Here is a 23,956-nt window from a genome sequence, read left to right on the forward strand (position 1 = left end):
CAGAAGCCGTACTTCCTAACCCAGGTTTTGGCAGCCCTGGTGTTTCATTGTTCATTATTTCATGAATAGACTTGACTTGGTCCGGAATTAAAGCTTCCATGCAGCTAATCTGGCCTGCAGAGGGGATGGCTGGGAACTCGCCTGTGTGGCTCCAGAACTGGCCCCTTTTCTCTGGAAAAATCCTCTCTGGGAATCTGTGCCAAGACCTGGTGAGTGAGAAATGACTTCATGATGTACCCAAAAACTGCATCTTTTTAAGAAACTGTCTTTATAAATGGTATCAGAGGGGGAAGAAAAAAAGAGAGAGAGAAAGAAAGAAGGGAGTAACCCTTTCAGATCAAAAGCATTCTCTCTAGATATGGAGACGTTGGGGCAAAGGGAAGGTCAGCCTGGGCCCCCGGGGCCAGGTTTCACCTGACTTGTACTGTGCTCTACCACACATACCCTGTCATGCACACGAGGCATACACACACACACAGCACCCTCCTGTGTGGATGGTTCAGGTCCCCATAATCCTTCTGGGGGGACTTTAATCTTCTAACTTGGCATCCATGGTCCTCTTGGGACTCAAGCTGTCTCCTTGGTGACCCATCTCATCCTCGGAGCCGAAAGGTGAGCTGCACTCACACCTGGGAGGTGATCATGATGCAATCCTGGTCCTTCTAAAGCCTTTTGTGCTGTGTTTAGTCGCTCAGTCGTGTCTGACTCTTTGCAACACTATGGACTGCAGCCCACCAGGCTCCTCTGTCCACAGGGATTCTCCAGGCAAGAATACTGGAGTGGGTTGCCATGCCCTCCTCCAGGGGACCTTCCCAACCCAGAAATCAAACTGGGGTCTCCCACATTGTGCGTGGATTCTTTACCGTCTGAGCCAGGAAAGCCCCAAAATACTAGAGTGGGTAGCCTATCCCTTTCCAGGGGAACTTCCCAATCCAGGAATCAAACCAGAGTCTCTCTCCAATTCTGCTTCTCAGGCTTGGCTTGGTCTTCTGTTCCTCCTTTGGTTGGCCCCTTGTGATGAAACCGCCAGTGTGGTTTCCAACAGCAAAGAGATGCTGTCTTCCTTCCCTAGTGGATCAGCGCTGTGGCCTCTGTGGCTTGCACTTCTGATCATCACCAGCACAAAAACTTCTTTTAGGTTGCAAACCATCACAGGAGTTGTTCCATTGCTGAAAACACACTTCGATTAGTTCCTCCAGGGAGACCCAAGGTCGCTGCCATTTTCCTGGTGAACGTCCCTGAGATCCAACTTGCAGAAAGTTACAGAATTAAGGGCCAGACTGGGATTCTGAATTCAAGCCCATCAGATGACATGGCTCCCACCTGCTTCACTAGGTCATGCTAACTTACCCTGGGAGGGGAGGAAGGATGCTTCAGACAGAGAGGAGAGCTTGAGCTAAGGCAGAGAAGCCTTAAACAGGAAGGTATGTTCCAGAAAATGCAAGTTATTCAGCACTGGGGGAGCAAAATATATGCAGTGGGGGGAATGGAGTGAAGAATCGGAGGGAGAGGGTGATGGGGACTCAGTGAGACACTCAGGGACTTATTCTCTGACCAGGAAGGAGATTGGATAAGTTGTGGTCATGTTTTGCTTTGAATCAGCTGGTTCACTCTGCAGTCTGGCCACTTGGCTGGAGGATGGAGGATGCGGCCAACGGACGGGCAGGGCCTGTTTAGAAAGTGTGGTGGCTCCATCACTCCCAACTTGCGTGACCTGGGAGTCACTTACCCCTTCTGGCCTCCAGTTTTCTCATCTGTAAAATACAAGTATTGGATGAAAAGAAGTTTTCATCAGTCTCTTCACCACGGCGGGCCCGTTTATCTCGTCTGCTAGCTGGGCTACAGTGGGGAGAGTCTTTTCATTTCCTGATGGATTTGCATATTATTCCTCTGTGACACCAGGCCAACTCCTCTTTTTTGGGTAATCTCAGCCAGTTGAGCACTTGGGGCCTCTAATCAGGTATCTTTCACCCCTTATCCCCCAAATCCAGGGCTGAGTCAATTCTGAGCGCAGGTCTCCCTTCCCATAAGGTGAGGTCCTGGCTTTAGGAAATACTGCCCTGGGGTCCAGACACTCAGTACAAGGCCAAAACATCTTGTCATGCCCCAGGATGTGGACCTCCTGCTGGCCAGTTTCTTGGGCTCGGGGACCCCTCTGGACCCTGGACGCTAACATGTCTCACATTTGGGAGGTGCTTTGAGGTGGGGGGGAGTTATACATATTCGGATTTTACATTTAAACAATTTTTGTTGGAAAAGTACCCGGTACCCAAGGGAACAACGAAATACAGAAGAACAGCGAATAGTCGCTAAGCCTCCACCACTACCTTTCCTCTAAGGCCAGCCCAGTGCCCCTGGGCGCCTCTGCCCTGGCTCAGGGCTGCGGGAGCCCTCCTCCTCCCGGATCCTTCGGTGCCAGCTTTGCCCACCTGCGGGCCTGGCACCGCCCAGGCACGGGCACCACCTCCGGGGTCGCCCCTGCTCCTCCTGGCCACGCCTAGATTAACTTCAGTCCCAAATGATATGCACCAAAGACTCTCGAGTGGGGGATCAAAGGCGAGCTCCTTTATTTAATAGCGTTTGGAGGGAATCAGGCACGTGGTGAAAGATTCAAACAGTACACAGCCCCTCTCCGACCACCGCCCCCCACCCCAACCCCCGCACCCCGCAGCCTGTCGCGTCCCCTTCCCCAGCCCTTCTGGGCAGCCACAAGCACGCATCCCACCCGTAACTTTTGAAATGACTCTAATGACTATATTCTAACTATTTCTGCTCTCTGCTTTTGTCGCTTGTCGGCGGGTATGGGCGCTGGCTTTGTGCCAGCCCCGCGGGCCCCGCCTTCTTCGCTGGGGGGTGTCCACGGTCACGGTCGCGCGTGCTGAGCGCGGGGCTCAGTTCCAGAGAGATATTCGCCTCCCTGCCCTGGAGCGCGTGACCCGGCCCGGGGTCTGAGCCACTGCCCCCCCACCGCGGCCGGGCGGGTCCCCAACTCGGCAGTTTGCGGGAACTTTCCCGGGCGCTCGCGCGCCGGCCCCGCGCGGGTTCCCCTGTGCGAAGCCTCTGTTTGATTTTAAGGTCCCGAGTGGCGGCGGAGAAAGCCGCGAGAAGCGGATACGTGGAAAGCGGAGACCGGGAAGCAGAGCCCCGCGAGCCGCCGGACCCACCCGCGCGCCGCCCCGCCCGCTTGCCCGCGCCCACGAGCCCCGCAGCGCCCGCCCTGCCCCGCCGCGGGCGGTCCCCGGTCCGCCCGCCTGCCCCCCTCCCGCCCGCACCGCCCCCCCATCCCCCGCCATCCGGTCGGCCCCCCTCCCGGGCGCAGTGCCCGTCCCCAAGGCGGCTCGTCACCGCCGCGAGGCCAATGGGCTGGGCCGCGCGGCCGCGCGCACTCGCTCGTACCGAGTCCCTCCCGCGCTCTGCCCGGCGCCGCTCTCCGGCCCTCGCCCAGCCCGCCGCCGCCGCCGCTGCCGTCGGAGTCGCCATGCAGTCCCCGCGCTCCCCGTTCCTCCCACCGCCGCTGCTGCTGCTGCTGCTGCTGCTCCCGGCGTCCGCCTCGGCGCAGCCGGCCCGGGCCGGACGCTCGGCGCCGGGCGCCGCCGGGTGTCCGGAGCGCTGCGACCCTGCGCGCTGCGCCCCGCCGCCGGGATCCTGCGAGGGCGGCCGCGTCCGCGACGCGTGTGGCTGCTGCGAGGTGTGCGGCGCGCCCGAGGGGGCCGAGTGCGGCCTGCAAGAGGGTCCCTGCGGCGAGGGGCTGCAGTGCGTGGTGCCCTTCGGAGTGCCAGCCTCGGCCACGGTGCGGCGGCGAGCGCAATCTGGCCTCTGCGTGTGCGCCAGCAACGAGCCGGTGTGCGGCAGCGACGCCAAAACCTACGCCAACCTGTGCCAGCTGCGTGCCGCCAGCCGTCGCTCCGAGCGGCTGCATCAGCCGCCGGTCATCGTCCTGCAGCGCGGCGCCTGCGGCCAAGGTACCGGGGCTCTGGGAGCTCCCAGGTCGTGACATCCCGCCCCCGAGGAACGGACGGGCCGGGAGAGGGGCCGCAAAGCTTTGTTTGGGTCTTCCGGGGGCACCCACTGGCTGGGAGAGGCGGGCACCGACCCCCTGGGTGGCAGCGATCCGCGGGCTCCCTCGGAACGGAGCTTTGCGCCAAGCGCAAGGTCGGTTCGGCGCGTGGCGGTCCATGGCCCTGCTCTACCCCGAAGACCGCCCCACCCCCCCGGGGAACCCGATGCCGGGGCCCATGGCCGCCTGCTGGTTGCCCCGCGGGGAACCACACCGCGCCAGGGCCTGGGGGACAAACAAGACGGGAATGTGGGCATAAAGAGGGTTGAGAAGTTCGGGGCTGGGAAGAGTGTTCGGGGCTGGGAAGAGTGTCCGGTGCTGAGTGAGCCCGGGGTGTTGGGACCACCAAGTCTCATTTCTGTGGCTTTCCCTTCCTTCTCTTCAAGCGCCCCCCCACCCCCCTTAAGATGAACAGGGTTCATGTTCACATTAGCGATCTCCTGGTTGAGAACTTTTAACTTTTTATTTGAAAGAGGTGGCCATGCCCTTCAGGCTCCCCGGTTTCTGCCCCCCGCCAGGGTTTCCCGGTCAAGCACCGTTTTTAAGGAGGCGTAGCGGGCACTGATGCCAGCCTCTCTTCCTGGGTTTTGAGCCAGCCGTACAAAAATGAAAGTGGCTCTTTTTGAATAAGCTGACCGTGGATCAGGGAAAAGGCAGAGGCAGGGGTGAGGGGAGCGCGCTAGGGGTGAGGAAAAAGTGTAGCTTTCTCCCTCATGAAGCATCTTTTCTGTATCAGTAAGACCCGTCCTGGCCCGGGAGGCGGGGGTAGGGGGAGCGAAGGGTGGAGCCATCCTCTAACTCTCTCGCGGGACCTTCCCGAAGGATGCTTCTCTCCAGTCCCAGAGACCATGTGGAAAAACAATGCTGAGTTCAGCTCCGGCCAATCCAGTGGTGTGGGGACGGGCCAGCCCTGCTTGGCAGGGCACTTGCCCTCAGCCTGAAGGCTGCCTCCTGACCGCGGGCCGTGCATGGAGACGGGAAGACGGGAGCCCAGCCCCGGGGAGCTAGGCTAGGTTTTCTTGGTAGGCAAATGGTCTAGGACCAACCCGGGGTCCCCCAGCACAGGCTAACCAACCTGGGGAGGAGGGTGCCAGAGCCGTACAGGTAACACGCAGAACCTCCGCCCTCCGGAAACAGCCTAGTTAGAGGGTGGAGGAGACTATTCCAGAGGGAAGTGAACCTGCCCAGTCTGGGTTTGGGCACCACGACGCATGTGTATTGGGTGCCCACTTGGCGCCCCAGTCCCTGGGCCGGGTGTGTTACACGTGCGACCACACTCGGCCTTCACAGCCTCAAGAGGAGGGAAGTCATTTCCATTTGACAGGTGGGACACCTAAGGGTGAATTACATGCCCAAGGTCACTCAGCTGGAATTTGAACCCAGACAGCCTTATTCAGAAACAACCCAATGCTTTACCGGGCTGGGGAACAGACGTTGGGGAGGGTAAAGGAAGTCTGGGGAGGCCCCGAAGTGTGTCCCAAGTGGAGTGGCGGGGAGGGGGGGATGCAGGCTGAGCCCAGCCTTGTTTGATGAGTAGATTGGTGTGGCTGGGGAGGCATCGGGGTGACCCAGGTTGGTGGCGCAGAGTCCCAGGGCCAGAGGGGACGGGCTGGGTTGTGTTCTCAGATGTTCCTGAGCCAGGCGGCTCACAACAACAAAACAAAACAAAAAAGCTGGGTAGGATGAAGCTAGCGGTGGAAAGCAGACCACACCGGGGCACAGAGGCATGATGCATGCCATAATTTGGGTGTGAGGTGAGGACTTTAAAAAAGCACATTGCATGGTTTTTTTTTTTTTTTTTTTTGTCAAAAACAAGTCAGTTGTTACTGTTTGTAGTCTCAGGGCACAGGATCCTGAATAACTGGCACTATTGGAGTCCCAGATTGATTGCCAGCGAGGTGGAGTCACTTAGCAAGTTTTGGAGTTGGCGGAGTCATTAAGAGTCACCATGTGTGTATGCGGAGAACAGGTCGTCTGCCGCTGGCCAGCAGGCCCGCAGCAGGCTTCGGGGAGAGCCAGAGAGGGGACAGACCCAGGAGGACGAGCGTGGTGAGAGGAGAGAGAGACAGAGGGTGCAGAGCGGTTCTCCACTGTCCTTTCTTTCTGCAAATATTTACTGAGCTCCACGGTGCATCCGGCACTGTGTGTGTGTGTGTGTGTCTGCTGGGCACTTGGGAGGCACCTGGCAGATGTGTGTGTGGGGAGGATGTTGAATGAACAAATGAATGGAAGAAGAAACCAGAGGTACTGGAAATCCACGGCCACCCAGTCTTTCTTTCCTCAATGAAAGGTTTTGCTTTTGCTGCCCTTCTCCGCTCCCCCTGCTCCCTGCCACCCCCCCCCCCCCCCCCCCCCGCCGCCCCCCACCGATCCCTGCATCCAGCCTACTGCCGCTGACTTTCCAGAGGTATCTCTGAGGACAGGAGCCTGGGAGCCAAGGCTTCATTCAGTCGAAGCCTTGCCCATGAGCAGGTCATCTGACGTCATTGTTCAGTGCGGTGCATTGGCCGCTGGCTCTGGCTCCGAGGCTTGGCCGGAGCGTTCCTTTAGCTGGAGTGGCCGTGGGAGGTCTTTTAGAGGAGGCGTCGTTGGACTAGCAGCCTGGAGTTGGAGCGAGCCTCGTGAGGACGTGGGGAAGGAGCTCCCTGGGCAGGAGCGGCTCTGCCAGTCCTGGGATCACAAGGAGGGTTTGACTGGGGTGGAGAGAGAGAGGGCAGGGGAGGTGAGGGGGGCTGCTGAGCAGCCTGTGGGAGTCGCGGCGGATCTTTGGATGGTGGGATATGTCCCCATTCAAAAGAGAGCACTTTTAAAAAATTTTTTATTTTTTTAATGTATTTATTTTAATCGGAGGCTAATTACTTTGCAGTATTGTAGTGGTTTTTGCCATACATTGTCGTGGATCAGCCATGGGTATACATGTGTTCCCCATCCTGAATCCCCCTCCCACCTCCCTCCCCATCCCATCCCTCAGGCTCATCCCAGTGCACCAGCCCTGAAAAGAGGGCACTTTCGTCTATGAGCTGCTTCACAAAGACTTTGGAGAGGGTCTCTAATCATGGTTCTGGAAATGAGGGCGCATCATCTATTTCAGAAATCAACGCTGCTGTCAAGGTTTGGCTGGGAAAGTGTACAGTTATACCAGAGATTAGAGAGCTGCTGTCTTCCACCAGGAGCTGATTGGATTAGTTTAAAGCAGAAGCTCTACACTGATCAGGGGATTACATTAAAAAAAAAAAAAGGGATTGCAAGTAATAATAACCTGATAATAAGGGCTAACATATATCTCCTGCTTGTTCTGTGCCAGCCCTGTGCCAACCCATTTGATCCTCCCAGCAACCCCATGAGGGGTGTGGTGTCGTCCTCCCGGGATGACAGCTGGGAGACAGAGTCACAGAGCTGTGCCTTGCCCAGGACTTGAACCCGTGCATCTGGTCCACAGCCCATTCATATTCATTCTGTGCTATTGACAGAGAAACCGAGATTATAAGCCAACCCCAGCTAAGCTGAAGAGAATAGCTGGAATAAACAGAGCTCCAGATGGCCGTGGCCTTGAGATGAAACACAGGACACGTCACGGCGCTCGCTCCACCAGCACAGCCGTTGGAGAACATGGTTGCCCCCAGATGCCATTAAGGCAGCTCTTGCTGGAAAAAAAAAAAAAATTAAAAAGCACAGAAGGAGCTGTACTAGAGATATTTCCAAACCAAAGCCCTGGGCCCCAGACTGTTCTTGGGCAGAGAAAAGCTTCTTTGGAGTCCCAGACATTGCAAAAAACTAGCCAGGATCTCTGACCGGTCTCTGCTGAAAAACGGACAGGAAGCCAGGAAAGAGGCCCAAAAAGACTCCCCAAGTATCGGAAGCCTAATCTTTTTTCTCCTCCTCGTGCACAGTCCAGGAAAGCACCCCACCCCTGCCTCAAACAGCAGCCCCGAGCCCAGAGGTCTCGAAGCTCAGGGACTCCCCATCTTGGTCCCACCCAAGGCCTGACAAGGAAGGGCTTCTGGGGGAGGCTGGGCCACGCACTCCTGGTGAAGAGCCACCACCAGCTTAGAAGTAATTTATAAGGACTTTGCTCACGCTGGTTGGTCATCTTCCTTGGCTGTCTGTTGGTCTTGCTCTGCTGTGCTTAGTCACTCGGCCGTGTCCAACTCTTTGTGACCCCATGGACTGTAACCCCCAAGGCTCCTCTGTCCATGGGGATTCTCCAGGCAAGAATACTGGAGTGGGTTGCCGTGCTGTCTTCCAGGGGATCTTCCCAACCCAGGGATCAAAGCCAGGCCTCCCTCATTGCAGGCAGATTCTTTACTGTCTGAGCCACCAAATAGTTAAAATATTAAGGTTTCATAAAATTGGTAAGCCAAGTGTCTAGAAGCCAAGCGTTTGAGTAACTTCGTTCCATGCAGAGGAGCCGTAAATAGGTTGCATTAGCGCTTAAAATAACTGCATTCAGTGAGTGATTACGGCAGGACCATGAGCTAACTGTGGTCAGACGTCCGACAGCCTCAGGACGGCGGTGCTGGACTCTGAGTCCACGAGCAGTTGTACAATCCTGGACATCATTTCATGCCTTGGATTGAGAAATCAGACTTTCCATGAGCTTTTAAGTGAATAAATAACCCTGGTCAGGCTTAGTTTGAAGAAGAGATCAAGCTTGGCAGTGGGTGAGGGTTCCTTGGAAGGCCAACTCGGGTGGAAGGACTGGTGGGCCAAGCCTGGCTCTGACCCCTGCCTAGGCTGTTACCTGCCCAGGTGGCCAGCCTCTGACCTCACAAAGCCTCATCAGTGAGGGAATTGGACCAGTGATCCCTGAGGGGTTTTCTGGATGGAATGGTGTATGATTCTCTCTCTGAAGAATTACGGTAACATCATCCCTGCTTGGGGGGCTTCCCGGGTGGCACAGTGGTAAGGAATCCGCCTGTTAATGCAGGAGATGCAAGGGACATGGGTTCGATCTCTGGGTCGGGACGATCCCTTGGAGGAGGAAATGGCAACCCACTCTAGTATTCTTGCCTGGAGAATGCCAGGGACAGAGGAGCCTGGCGGGCTACCATGAGGTCACAAAGTCGGACACACACACACATCCCTGTTTTAAAGCCTGGAGTGACTTCTTCAAGAGTTATTTCTTTTTCTTAAGTTATTGAGAGTTAACGCCAAGGTGGGCGTTGATGCCTGTAGCCCATCTAGGGCCCGGTGGCCTTGGACTGCAGCTTTGTGCCGGCTGTGGCAGTTCCCCAGTGACCACTGTGGAGACACGTCTAGACGCAGGAGGTGAGCTGCATTGAACCTGCTGGTCCTCCCTGCTTCCCAGGGGCTCCCAGGCTGGGCTGCAGGTGTCCTCTGGAGCAAGATCCCTCCTGAGTCTTTTCTCTTTCCTTCCCCATCTACCCTGCTATTAAAAAGAAAGAAAATTAATGTCAACAGAGAAATTGAGAAGCGTAGCCATCCCACATGCTTTTCCAAAAGGCTTCCATTGAAGAGGCATGTCTGTTGCTGCTGGAAGGGCTCAGATTTCAGCTTTTGGAATTAACGACGTGAGTTCTAAGTTCATTCAGAGCATTTATTGAACACCTACTGTGTACTCAAAACGTCCAGGTAGAAGGAGTCAGAGGTAAGTAAGGCTGGGTAGTCCATGATGTCGAGGAGTTTGTAGTAGGTCGTATCACACCCAGCTTAAGGAGCCTGATCGGTTCAGTTCAGTCGCTCGGTTGTGTACAACTCTTTGCGACCCCATAGACTGCAGCACGCCAGGCTTCCATGTCCATCACCAACTCCCAGAGTTTGCTCAAATTCATGTCCATTGAGTCGATGATGCCATTCAACCATCTCATCCTCTGTCAACCCATTCTCCTGCTGTCAACCTTTCCCAGCTTCAGGGACTTTTCTAATGAGTCAGTTTTTCTCATCAGGTGGTCAAAGAATTGGAACTTCAGCTTTAGCATCAGTCCTTCCGATGAATATTCAGGACTGCTTTCCTTGAGGATTGATTGGTTTGATCTCCTTGCTGTCCAAGGGACTCTCAAGAGTCTTCTCCAGCACCACAGTTCAAAAGCATCAATTCTCCAGTGCTCAGCTTTCTTTATGGTTCAACTCTCACATCCATACATGACTGCTGGAAAAACCATAGCTTTGACTAGATGTACCTATGTCAGCAAAGTGATGTCTTTGCTTTTTAATATGCTTTCTAGATTTGTCATAGCTTTTCTTTCAAGCAGCAAGCGTCTTTTAGTTTTATGGCTGCAGTCACCATCTGCAGTGATTTTGGAGCCCAAGAAAATAAAGTCTGTCACTGTTTCCATTGTTTCCCCATCTGTTTGCCATGAAGTGATGGGACTGGATGCCATGATCTTAATTTTTTGAATGTTGAGTTTCAGGCCAGCTTTTTCACTCTCCTCTTTAACTTTCATCAAGAGGCTCTTCAGTTCCTCTTTGCTTTCTGCCATACGGATGGTGTCATCTGCATATCTGAGGTTACTGATATTTCTCCCCGCAGTCTTGATTCCAGCTTGTGCTTCACCCAGCCTGCCATTTCACATGATGTACTCTGCATGTAAGTTAAATAAGCAGGGTGACAATATACAGCCTTGACGTACTCCTTTCCCAATTTGGAACGAGTCTGTTATTCCATGTCCGGTTCTAACTGTTGCTTCTTGACCTGCACAGAGATTTCTCAGGAGGCAGGTAAGGTGGTGTGGTATTCCCATATCTTGAAGAATTTTCCACAGTTTGTTGTGATCCACACGGTCAAAGACTTTAGCGTAGTCAATGAAGCTGATATAGATGTTTTTCTGGAACTCTCTTGAGTCAGATCACCACACTCTAAAGGGATGACGTCTCTTATGTGACAGACTCTCTCAGTTTCATTTTCTTCATCAGTAAAATCATAATGAAAATAATGGTGCGTACATACCTATGTCATAGGATTGTTGAAAGATGGAAGCAGCTAATTATATGCCCTCAGTGCTTAGGACCATACCTAGTGCATTACTAGAACTGGGTCTGTGTTAGTTGTCATAATTATCATTGTCATCATTATCACAGAGATAGCCAAGGAGGAGTCAGCTCAGTGGAGGTGGTGCTGTCTTGATGTCTTCCTGGGGATAAGGGGTGTGTGTGGGTTAAAGGAGGCATCACAGAGGAGGAGGGTGACACCAGGCCTGTGTCCTGGAGGCTGACTTGGAGTTTGCAAACAAACGTGTTAGAAAAGCTTCTCTGGGCAGAAGGACTCAGACACCACCTTGCCTGTCACCCTTTGAATCCCCCAGTCATTGTCTGCATCACCTAAGAAGCTTGTGACTTCTCTGGACTGAAGAGATGCCTGTCTGGGACAGCTGGGATTTTCCAAATGTCATCTGGTTCACCCTTCCTAGGGTTTGTGATGCCCAGGACAGAGCAGTGCATAGAAACCCTGAGACCCTCTTGACTGATGCTTGGTTTGTTTTCCATGCTTCGGGAATTCCTTATGAGGAAAGATTTGTCACATCTGAAGGGAAAAATACATAAGTTGAGAGTCCACGGGTGGCCTATTGTTTTCGATCCCCGGTACAAATTGGCATGTCAGCACTTGCCATAAAAGCAGTCCTACCCAGCGTCACGTGACAGCGGCTGGTCCCTCATCAGGAGATAATTATATCTCCTTGGGCACATGGTGGTTTCAGAGGGCACATTGTTGTGGCTGGAATTTGCGATAGTTTTCAAATTTGAATAAGCTCTGTCTTAATGAGTCAGAGCCTTGTGCAATATTTTCAAACCTCAGGAAACATCTTTCTCGTTAATTGTGCAATCTGATCTCGAGAAGAAGACGGTAGGCCTGTCTGCCTGATGAATTTTTTTTCCCTCCGAGTTTGGCAAGATCTGCAGTAGAGTTCCCTTGCACACAGCCTCAGGCGAGGTTTTACTCGCTCATCCAACAGTTGAGTCATCTCACACCCCGTGACTAGGAGAGCCCTCTCTTTGTGGCCAGTATTCCAAGTGGTCGTCACCACTTGGTGGGGATGGATGGACACAGAGGGTTTTGCCAGCTGGGGTTGCCCAGGCCGATGGCTGCCAACTGGATACAGAGGAGCGAAGGCTTGGCACTCGGCAGTCACAAGTACGTCTCTCTGGCAGAGACTGAGCTAGCCTGGGGGAGAGGGGAGAAGGGTCAGTATTCTCCTGGACAACCAGGTGCTGTGGATGGAACCATGACCGGGAGAGCTCCCACTGCTGGGTGCTTCCTGGGAGCTGGGTGCTGTGCCCTTGGTGTCATGGGCCCACCTCGTGCATCCCTCATCGCCACCCAGGGAGAGAGGAGTGTTATCTCATTGTCCAGCTGAGGAGTAGATGAGGCTCTGAGAAGTGAGTGATAACTCTCCAGAGCTACTCAGGAGAGGGAGGAGGAGCCAGAATTTGAACCCCAGTCTGCCTCATTTCCCAACTATTCCTGAGACATCGTTGACCTAAGTGTTACTTAGAAGCATGTTATTTAATCTCCAAACCCTTGGGGATTTTCCAGCTCGCCTTCTGTTGATTTCTGGTTCAGTTTCTCTGTGGTCTAAGAACATACTCTGCGTGATTTCTGTTCTTTTAAATTGGTTAGGATGTGTTCTCTGGTCCAGAACGTGTTCTCTGGTGTCTCTTGGTGAACGGTCCATGTGAACAGCAGAATTTTCTGGTATTGTTGGATGGAGTGTTTTGTAAACATCATTTAGGTCTAGTGGATTGATAATGCCGTTTGGGTCAAATGCATCCTTACTGATTTCCTGCCTGCTTGGTCTATTGGTTCCTGAAAGATAGGTGTTAATGTCTCCGGGGTCTTTTCTGGAGCTCAGAACTGCTGTCTCCTCCATCCTCTGACACGTACAACTGTGTGCACACACCTTCCACGACCCATCTCTAACCTCATCAACTCTCCACTTTCATGTTTTCTGGGATCCTGTGGACAAAGACACCTCCTTCCCTGCAGAGGCACTGTTGACTGGTCAGAACCACCAGTTGGCTTGTGGTCAGAATCCCAGAGCTCGAAATCTGAGTGTGGACGGTTCTCGAAGGTCCCATAGCCCAACCCTTCACTTTAGAGAGAGGCATCCAAAGGGAACATGACTCTCACAAGCTGCTTAGCTCATCGGGGTAGGAGGGTGGTGGGCCGGTGTGGGTTCCACACTGGATCCCTTCCCTCCTCAGCTGTCCCTTCCTGCTAAATCAGGGGGCTGTTTGGGAGAGGCGGGGGTCCATGCACACCATTTCCATGAGGCAGGGAGACAGTGGGCACTTTCATTTAGTCTCATTACAAAATGATGCTAAAGAAAGCTTCCTCCACCCCCGCCAAAAATAATCTGCTTGGATTGGAAGATGATCAAAAGGCTATCCATATAATGACTGACTTCTCCTCTTACGAGTTCTAAGCACCTATTAATGCCCTTGAACCATAATTACAGTCCTCCTGCTAAAAAGAAAAAAGTCAGTATAAATATCATAGTGGACATGCCAGATAAGTCAGGGCTGAGATGCTTCAATATCTTTTATGCTGTGGTTTGATTTTCTTGGGGACGAATATACTAAGATTTTCCTCTCTCAGCATAAAGGCTCTTTTTAATTTCTCTTCACCGTGCTGCTTAGACATCATGGGAAATGCTTTGATGGCATATTACACTATGCCAGTTTTTGGAAGTTATACTTTAATCACATCAAAAAGAAAAGAATAAAAAAGATCTGGGATTCCACTGTTATTCCAGCAGCTTCATCGTTTCTATCCCGAACGTTATCACCATCTGGTTAGCAAGTCCTTTTTGTGTTCATTTGGGCCATGTTTTTCCCAAACCAAACATTTTTGTGTTTATGGCTTTCTGTATCTGGTTATTCTTTGGGGATAGATACTAAAAAGCACAATGACTGGATGAAAGGGTAAGAGTTTTTAATGGCCCATGGTGTACGTTGCCAAAGTATTTTCGAGGGGATTATACCCATATACATTGCCATTGGCTACAGAATTAACAATCTCCTAAATCACTGAAAGCTGGGGCAACCAGGAAGAAACTGTCCCCAAAGAAATCCATCAGGATAAATGGAATCAATGGTACTAAACCAGTCACTCTGCTTCGTCAGTAAATTAGCTGGTCTGTGTTTATGTGACTTTTATTCCCAAGTCGACTGCTTTTAGGAGATAAATAATGTTTGGGGTAGAATAAGAACTTTTAAAATTTGATTTTACCTGCTGAAAGTGAAAGAAAAGAAAGTGAAATCGCTCAGTTGTGTCCGACTCTTTGCGACCCCATGGACTGTAGCCCACCAGGCTCCTCCGTCTATGGAATTTGCCAGGCAAGAGGACTGGAGTGGGTTGACATTTCCTTCTCCAGGGGATCTTCCTGACCCAGGGACTGAAGCTGGGTCTCCTGCATTGCAGGCAGATGCTTTACATCTGAGCCACCAGGGCTGTCTGACCTAATGGGGATTGCGTGGTCCAACATTTGTGTTTTCCCTGCGGGGCCAGGACCAGCGAGGGGCTGTGAAAACCCAAGGTCACAAGCCAGGATGTGACAGAGGCTCTGAGTCCCTGGACTCCCAGCCCAGGGCTCTCTGCTCTCAGTCTCCCGGATGCCAACTCAGTTCAGGATGCAGGAGGAGGCCAGACTGTTTGTGCTTGTTTGGAAAAATGAACAATATGTTTACTGGAATGTTTGGTTACACATAGACCAAAATACAACAGGAGCCACATATACAAAATACAATTTTCCAGTAGCCACATTAAAGAAGTAAAAAGAAACTGACTATGCAATTCTACTGAGATATTATTCATATACCATAAAATTCACCCCTTTAAAGCAGACAGGTCAATATATTTACAGAGTAGTGCCAACTGTCATCACTGTGTAATTCTAGAATACTTTCATCACTCCGAAAAGCAACCCAGTACCCATTAGCAGTCTCTTCATACTTTCCAGTCTTTCCATACTTTCCCTTGGAACCACGAATCTGCTTTCCGTCTCTATGGATTTCCGTGTTCTGGACATTTCATATAAATGGAATCATACATTTGTGGTCCTTTGTAACTACCTTCTTTCACTGACTGTAATATTTTCAAGGTTCATCCACATTATGGGTGTCCATGCTTCACCTTGTTTTATGACCAAACAATATTCTGTTGTGTGAATATAGGAAGGCCAGACTTTTATTTTATCCCCTCTTCTTCATTAGGGTTTCCCTAATCCCAGCCCCAAACGTCACTTTGAAAGTCTAGACAGCTGAGGCGGCCCAGAAGAAGCTGGAACACAGGCTGCAGGAAGCCAAGATGGAAAATAAGAATATTCTATAAGGATGGGAATTACGTACTGAAAGGGAAAGATCAGGAAATGCACTTTTCAGATATATTAGATCATATAATTTTTTTGGGAGCTGGAAAGGATGTTGGAAATGGTTTAGTCAGCCCCCTCATCCTACTGATGAGGTAACTGAGGCTCAGAGAAGGGAAATGGCTCGTCTTACGTCTTAAGACCCACTTTTTACTTCTCACTTGAGTCAAAGATTTCTTCTGAGTTTTGTCTCAGTTTTACAAGTTACCCTGCTCTTAACCGGAGGACGGTTTACCGTTTAGTTGCTAAGTCATGTCCAACTCTTTGCGATCCCCTTTGTTGCCCGCCAGGCTCCTCTGTCCGCAGGATTTCCCAGGCAAGAATACTGGAGTGGGTTGCCATGCCCTCCTCCAGGGGATCTTCCTGATCCAGGGATTGAACTTGCATCTCCTGCTTGGCAGGCGGATTCTTTACTACAGAGTCACCTGGGAAGCTCAAGGATAGTACTTATCAGTAAATGGGCAGAGGGGGTACCTCTCTGGATGGTCCCTACCCAGATGGAGGGTATTGGTTCACCATCACATCCTTGCCCCCATACTTTCCCATCTTCTAACCCCAAGCCCCAGGCCTGCCCTTCTCCACCAGGGCCTGTAGGAGGGTGGCTGCTGAGAGCCCAGGAGTGTGTCCCAGGCCCTTCATTGACAGACCGGTCACCTCCCAGCCCGCTGCTTGAGGCTGGAGGCTTCGCAGAAGCCTGAACTGCCTTGGCCACTTCAGACACAACAAGCAGGAGGAGCTGGAGCAGGAAGAGAACGGGGCTGAGAAATCTGGGAAGGTCAAGACCGGAGCCAGATGCTTATCAGGAGGAAAGTTAATAGTGTTTTTGTGAGCTGAGTAGTCAGCCGTTTCCCCAAAGATAATAATAGACACATCATGCTGGGTGTTCAGGAGACTTCTGAAAAAAGAAATTGTGCGGTGGAATGGATTGGAAACTCTTTTTTTTTTCCCCTAATACGTCAAACACGTCAGAAAAAAAAACAAACAAACAACAAACCTATGAAAGGCAACAATACCCAGCAAACCCAAGCATTCAGCATGGGTATGCAAGCGAGGACTTTTTTCTTTTTTGCCAGTGAGACTGAAAAGCGATTATCAATGACAGGCACCTTTAAACATAGACGCATTGTTCTGGAAAAGGCCTTTTACCAGTAAAGTTGAAACTGCAGAGAACTGGGCCTTGCTTATGACTGACTGGCCAGCTGGCCGGGTGCCCCCTGAAAGCCATTCTCCTCCTCCGGGGAGGCTGTCTTCGACTTGTTTGGGTTGTCTCTCTCCTCCTTCACTTCACCTGCCCGAGTCTTTTCCAGCATCCTCGGTGGCAGCCTCGGCCCAGTCCCTGCAGACAGGCACCCTCTCAGGGCACGTGGAGGTGGGGGACGGGTTTGCAGCCTGAGGTCTGGCGTCGGGCGAGCTTTTCCCACTCTGAGCCGTCTGGGAGACTGTGCCGGAAAGCCAGGAGCTGCCAGGCCTTGAAAGTGCCAGTGCGGGCTGGAAATCGAGGCCAGCCTCCCCGGCTCCGCCCCGTCTTCCTCCTTTATTCAGTAGGAGCGGAAAAATGGGTCACAAGTAACTCCCCTCCATCTTGCTTTTTTATTTCTCTGCAAAAGAGAGAGTGTAGTGGTCCTCCATCCAATTGTGAATCTTAAAAAATAAAAAACCAAAAAACAGTTGCTACCTGTGAATATTCAGTTTCTTTTCACAAGAATGGGGCTGAGGGCCTTTGGGCCCGGGACCCTCAATTCCAAAGCTTTGTCTTTTCTGTTGCGTGGTTCCTGACGTTTGCAGACAGTGGCCCTGATGATGCACAGGATTTCTGGGTGGATTTCAGACCTTAGTCGGCCGGCTCGGCCTCAGTCAAGTGATGCTTCTCTGTCCCTCCTGTGTGTTCTCCCTGCAGGGCTCAGAGAAACCTGGCTGCACGGGCCCCTCTGCCCTGGAATTTGCAGTCACAGCACTGATTAGAATGGGGGTCTGATTTCCTGGAATGTGCAAGGTCTCGCTTCTGTCTCTGCTGCCTCCACGCTCCAGACCAGCGCGGGGCCAGACTCCACGTTGGAGCCGTGGCTGACACATGTCCTTGGAATCTAATGGAGTGGGGCAAACAGAATGCAGTCGCTCAAACTGAAAACATGGAGAAAATGTGTCTGGCAGGGCATCTTTGCCACCTTCGCTGGGTGATGCTTTTTTCTTCTCCAAGCAAGTGCTCTGCCAAAATGGAGGCCCCATCCCCTTTGTGGACTTCCCAGGTAGCTCAGCAGTAAACAATCTACCTGCCAACGCAGGAGACATGGGTTCGATCCCTGGTCTAGGAGGATCCCCTGGAGAAGGAAATGGCAACTTACTCCAGTTTTATTGCCTGGGAAATTCCGTGGATGGAGGAGTCTGGTGGGCTACAGTCCATGGGGTCGCAAAGAGTCAGATACAACTCAGCAACTAAACAACAAGCCTCTTTGCACATCCTGGGTCATTATCCATTAGGAACCTGTTTAAGTCAATGTCTCTCCTGACCCTCAGGGGGAAGGTAGTCCAAGGTCAGTGGGAGAGGAGGAGGTGTCCTGAGCGCCTCTGGTGCCCTGGCTCCTTTAACTGCTGCCTGCTGTTCCTTCTTCCCCCTCAGCTGGCCAGCCCTTCTCCTCCTGTGCCCCTCGAGGTAATGCTCAATCCATCATGCACCCTCACAAAGAGAGCTTTGCTCAGTGAGAAAAGCATCCTTGTGCCTCCCTGGGATGTGGACCAGCCGCTCTCCCAGCTGTGCGGTGTCAGGTTACTTAACCGCCTGCCTCCCGGTCCGGCTCCACGCGCCTACTCCCCTGGCACAGGTGTCCAGCTGGGGCCCTGGGTGCCCGAGCTCCGCCAGAGGTGTGGAGGCCTGCCATCCAAAGTCCCGATGTGGGGGGCAGCGTGGCGGGGCTCGCCGTTCACGGTAAAGCTCAGTCTTCCGGCTTCTGTTTCTCCACGGTGCCGGCGGCTGGCCTTGGCCTGCAGCCCTCTCCCTCTCTCGGGTCTGTTCTGGCCCCATCAGGAGCTGGGGGGCCTTTGGCTCAGGGCAGTATGATGCCCAACATCCCTGTCCCCCACCCCTCCCCAGCCTTGCCAGGCTCCACTTGGCCTCGTGGTAAAGGTACTGAGCAGTGAGTGGAACCGGACCAGTGAGACTGGGCCCCTGGGCCCATGTGGATGGTGTGTGAGTGATAATTTCTTCCTGGGGATGAGGGGTCCTCTGTGCACTTGGGCCTGGATTTATTTACCAAGCAAGTAGCCTCTTCATAGTTACTCTTAATCTCGCCCTACTAGGGACAAAGAAATGTTGACATGTGGCCCTGGGACCCTCTACAGATGAAGAAGGAGACAGCCTCAGGCGTACACCCCCTGGCAATGCATTCTGAGGGGTCACTGGATTCTAGGCCTGAATCTAGGCTGGTCCTTGGAAGATGGGGCTGCAGAGACTGGACCTCCTATGGGGAGCACCCTCTTGGGGTGCTTTGACTGTGGGAGGGTTGCCTGATGACAGGTGAGGAGTGCATCCCAGACCCCTTACTCAACTGAGCCATTCCCAAGGCTATTTAAACTTTCCCTGACACCCACTACAAGCCTGCTATGCTTGCTCCTTTATTTACCGTTTCTGAGCCTATGGGAGACTGGCTGGCTGTGTCTGCTGGTGGCCAAGAGAAATTTCCCAAGGCTTCCGGGCAGAGAGCAGTGGTGGGTCCAAGCTGGCATCTCAGGGGTAATTACTCTTCCTGGTCTTTCCAATGAAAACAGAAAGGTTTTCCACTGTCTTTCATTTCCAACCTCTGTACAATGCATTTGTGCCCTTGCCTTAAGAAGAACTTTGATCACTTATGCCCAGGTACTCTCAAGGAAGAGAGGGCTGGACCCAAAGTGCCTGGGGGACTGCGTCAAGTGCAGGAGAGCCAGCCATGCAGGACAGTGGCTGCCCTGACTGGTCTGCCACAGCCCCTTGGCAAGTAGACCCTGGACGAATCCAGTCATCACTTTGAGTTGCTTTCTTCCTATTTTGTCCTTTCCCCTTTGCTGGTGTTCACTCACTGAATCGTGTCTCACTTTGGGACCCCAGGGACTGCAGCACGCCAGGCTTCCCTGTCCTTCACTATCTCTGCTCAAACTCAAGTCCGTCGAGTCGGTGATGCCATCCAACCATCTGTTGTCCCCTTCTCCTCCTGCCTTCAGTCTTTCCCAGGATCAGGGTCTTTTCCGATGAGTTGGTTCTCTGCCTCAGGTGGCTAAAGAATTGGAGCTTCAGTGTGAGCATCAGTCCCTCCAGTGAATATTCAGGGTTGATTTCCTTTAGGATTGACTGGTTTGATTTCCTTTCAGTCCAAGGGACTCTCAAGAGTCTTCTCCTAGCACCACAATTTGAAAGCATCATTTCTTCCTCGCTTAGTCTTCTTTTTGGTCCAACTCTCACATCTATACCTGACTACCAGAAAAATCATAGCTTTGACTATATGGACCTTTGTGGGCAAGGTGATATCTCTGCTTTTTAATACGCTGTCTAGGTTTGTTGAAACTTTCCTTCCAAGGAGCAAGCGTGTTTTAATTTCATGGCCACAGTCACCATCTACAGTGATTTTGGAAACCAAGAAAATAAAATCTGTTACCGATTCCACTTTTCCCCCTTCTGTTTGCCATGAAATGATGGGACTGGATGCCATGAGTTTAGTTTTCTGAATGTTGAGTTTTAAGCCAACTTTTTCACTGTCCTCTTTCACCCTCATCAAGAGGCTCTTTAGTTCCTCTTCACTTTCTGCCATTAGAGTGGTTTCATATGCATATCTGAGGTTGTTGATATTTCTCCTGGCAATCTTGATTCCAGCTTGTGATTCATCCAACCTGGCATTTCACAAGATTTACTCTAAATAGAAGTTAAATAAGCAAGGTGACAATATATAGCCTTGTCATACTCCTTTCCCAATTTTGAACCAGTCAGTTGTTCCAGGTCCAATTCTAACTGTTGCTTCTTGACCCGCATACAGGTTTCTCAGGAGACATGTAAGGTGATCTGGTATTCCTTTCCCCTACATGCTGTCAGTTGTCAGGACCAGGCTGTGCTATGATTAGTAGTTTTTAAAGGATGACTGTCTTTGTGTGTGTGTGCTTGTGATCAGTTGTGTCTGACTCTTTGTCATCCCATGGACTGTAGCCCACCAGGCTCCTCTGTCCATGGGATTTTTCAGGCAAGAACACTGGTGTAGGTTGCTGTTTCTTCCTCAAGAGGATCTTTCCGACCCAGGGATTGAACCCAGGTCTCCTGTATCTCCTAGCATTGTAGCCAGATTTGGGAAGATCCCCTTGAGGAGGAAATGGCAACCCACTCCAGTATTCTTGCCTGAAAAATCCCGTGGACAGAGGAGCCTGGTGGGCTACCACAATAGGGTCACAAAGAATCAGACACGATTGAGCATGCACGAAGCGTCATGACAGTATTTGCTGACATTTAAAGTTGAAGAAATTAGGTGAAAAATCACAAATGACTTCTTCCCTTTCTCTGTGGAGCCAGGAGGGACCTTGGAAGCCCCCCAGTTGAGCCTCCGTATTTTACAGTGGAGGAACCTTCGACTTGAGGGGCTTGCCTGAGGTTGCACAATTTGCCTCGTGGAGAGTGAACTGGTCCAGGCACCTTAGATCATAGGAGATAGACACCTGCCTTCCAGCACACAGGGTGCTTCCCCTGCTCCTAGGCAGGCTGAGTCTGCCTAGGTGCAGCCAGATGAAGGCATCATCTCCAGCAGGTCCTGCGCAGTGGCATCATAGCAAAGCAGTGTTGTTGTTGTAGTCTTTACTTCAAGTTTTGGTAGATTTCCCTAGTTGTCTGGAGCTTTCACAGGGTTGGGATGTCTTAGAGACCATCACTCCTGCCCATCTTAGTTTTCTCTTGCTGGTGATGAAGGACCACAGACGAAGCAGCTTTAAAACCACCCAAAGTCATTATCTCAAGTTACATGAAAAGGTCCCCAGGCACAGTTCGCTCTGCTCATCACCTCCCTGGGCTGAAACTGAGACATTGCCCAGGCTCAGGATTCTCTTCCAAGCCCACTGGTTGTGGACAGAATTCACCTCTTAGTCTTCACAGTGAGATGCCTGTGTTGTTGCTACCTCTAGATCAGGGACCTACTGATGCTTCTCAGTTCTTCACAAGCACTTTGGATTTTAAATCAGATGAGGTTGGAATATAGGCAGGGTCTGCTTCATGGGTGTGCCATCTATTCAGAAGGACCCCCACTCCTGACTTAATGCTCTGCTCATCATCCTGGAGTTCTTGATAATTTTGAGACAAGGGGTCCCTGCAGTTTCCTTTTGCCCTGGGCTCTGCAAAGTATCGAGCTGGTCCTCAATGTGGGACGGGGCATTAAAATGCCAGTGATTTGACCAATCTGCTCCTGCAACTGATTTGAATTTTGAGAACATGTTGTTCCTGTTGAATAAAGGGGGATTTATTTCTTTTCCCTCGAATACACTGCGTTCTGTTTTCCAAATTAGCCCTACTTATCAACCCTGTGGAGAATTTGGAAAGCGCGATTGTTCTTGCTGGAAGCGAAGGTTGGCTTGTTAATCCTAAATCCTGGCTCTGAGTTCTCAGGCCTGGAAGTGAGAAGCTGGTTCCCACAACCGCAGGGGCCTCAGGGGGTTGGAGGCTGGGTGAAAGACCGCAGAGACAGAGCAAAGAGCTCCAGCTAGGCAGCCAGACAGACGGGGTCGTCCTCCCGCCTCTGCTGCTCGCCAGCTCTGAAACTTTGAGCATCGTGCTTGACTTCTGTGATCCTCCGTCTCCGCATCTCTGTAGATCAGGGGTAACAGCCTCCTGCAGGCTTGCAGGAATAATTAGAGAGAACAGGTATTCAGTGCCTAGCTTTGCGCCTGACACATGCATAGTAGATGCTCCGTAAATGTATAGTAGTATTATTGTTGGTGCTATTTATTGCCAAGATTGAAAGCTGGGTGGGATTTGACTTGCTGTTGGGGAGGAGAATCTGTATCCTGGCCAGGAAGGAAAATGTGTGTGTGAATGCAGGACATGGGGTGGAGAATGGTGTTTTTGGAGGCTTGGTGAGAGGTTTGCACACGTGAAGAATGTGCATTAAGGAATCTTGGGAGATAGAGTTGGGGACTCATAGCCACGTGATGGAGGGAGTTGTGGGTGAGATGGGGGTGGCCGTGGGAGTCCTGCAGTAAGTCCATGTACTCCAAGTGGTAATTACTGAAGGGAGACATCGAAAACCGACCTGCCTGAATTAGAATGTACAAGTGGGATTTTTAGAAGTTTTGGAAGTGAGGAGGAAACTCTGGGAGGTGTGGATATGTGCCTGGGAGGCTGAGTGCAGGGTGGAGAGCTGGAAAGTGATAGCCCAGCCTGTGGCCTCGAGACAGGGGTGGGTTTAACGCTTTTTATGCTGCTCTCACTCGGGAACGTTCTGGGGTTTGAGTCCAGCTTGGCCTTCCTGTGTCTCCTAGGAAACCATCTCTTTTTGAAATTTTTAAAAATTGTTATTTATTTTTAAAAAATTGTTATTTATTTTTGTTTTATTTTTTGGTCTCCTGGCGTGTGGGATCCCTAGTTCCCTAACCAGGGATCAAACCTGAACCCCCTGCATTGGAAGCACAGAGTCTTAACCACTGGACTGCCAGGGCAGTCCCGCTGCAAACCATTTCTGTCCTAGGGTAGATAATCAGACCCAGAAGTGACTTCAAAGCACATAAATGTATTTATTAATTAAACCCAAAGAAAAATGATCCTCCTAGATGTACTTTCCCTGTAGCCATATCCCTGACTGTCCACAGCACTCCAGCAGACAGGAGATGACAGAGGGAAGGAGACAAGGTTTTAACCAATTGTAGTTTAAATATTTCACTTCTGCAGATTTTCCAGAAGCTTTTAACAACTGAATGCTTTGCTAGGGCCCTCATGGGGCAAATGCAGGCTCTAGGCCAAAACCTTGACTACCTTCCCTATAAATCCTCTTCTGCTTTGATTATTGTAGCTGTGCTGGGCTGCAGCATTATCCACTGGAGAGAGCCCCGGAGACCAGGCCGAGGTTCCCATAGTTTCGTGGTTTGTGCACACTGGGTGTCTTAGTAATTGCTCCAAAATCACTGCAGATGGTGACTGCAGCCACGAAATTAAAGGACACTTGCTTCTTGGAAGAAAAGCTATGACAGCGTATTAAAAAGCAGAGACATTACTTTGCCGACAAAGGTCTACCTAGTCAAAGCTATGGTTTTTCCCAGTAGTCATGTATGGCTGTGAGAGTTGGATGGTAAAGAAGGGAGTGCTGAAGAATTGATGCATTTGAACTGTGGTGTTGGAGAAGACTTGAGAGTCCCTTGGACAGCAAGGAGATCAAACCAGTCAATCCTAAAGGAAATCAACCCTGAATATTCATTAGAAGGACTGCTGCTGAAGCTGAAGCTCCAGTACTTTGGCCACATGATGCGAAGTGCCAACTCATTGGAAAAGGCCCTGATGCTGGGAAAGATTGAAGGTGGGAGGAGAAGGGGGCGACAGAGAATGAGATGGTTGGATAGCATCCCCGACTCAAGGGACATGCATTTGAGC

The 23,956-nt window shown here is 51.5% G+C and overlaps 1 protein-coding gene across 2 annotated transcripts in view; it reads left to right on the plus strand.

Moving 5' to 3' along the window:
- Nucleotides 1-3,356: 3,356 nt before the first annotated feature.
- Nucleotides 3,357-23,956, plus strand: part of HTRA1 (HtrA serine peptidase 1) — a 57,064-nt gene continuing 36,464 nt past the window's right edge. Inside the window, exon 1 of one of the 2 annotated variants that reach the window (XM_043925103.1) lies at nucleotides 3,357-3,962. In XM_043925103.1, coding sequence (XP_043781038.1) covers nucleotides 3,359-3,962 — 604 coding nt within the window. In that variant the 5' untranslated portion in view covers nucleotides 3,357-3,358. The remainder of the gene's footprint in view (nucleotides 3,963-23,956) is intronic. The other variant, XM_043925104.1, reaches the window with a different exon arrangement.

This window comes from Cervus elaphus, chromosome 15, assembly GCF_910594005.1.
Source record: "Cervus elaphus chromosome 15, mCerEla1.1, whole genome shotgun sequence".
Lineage (NCBI taxonomy): Eukaryota > Metazoa > Chordata > Mammalia > Artiodactyla > Cervidae > Cervus > Cervus elaphus.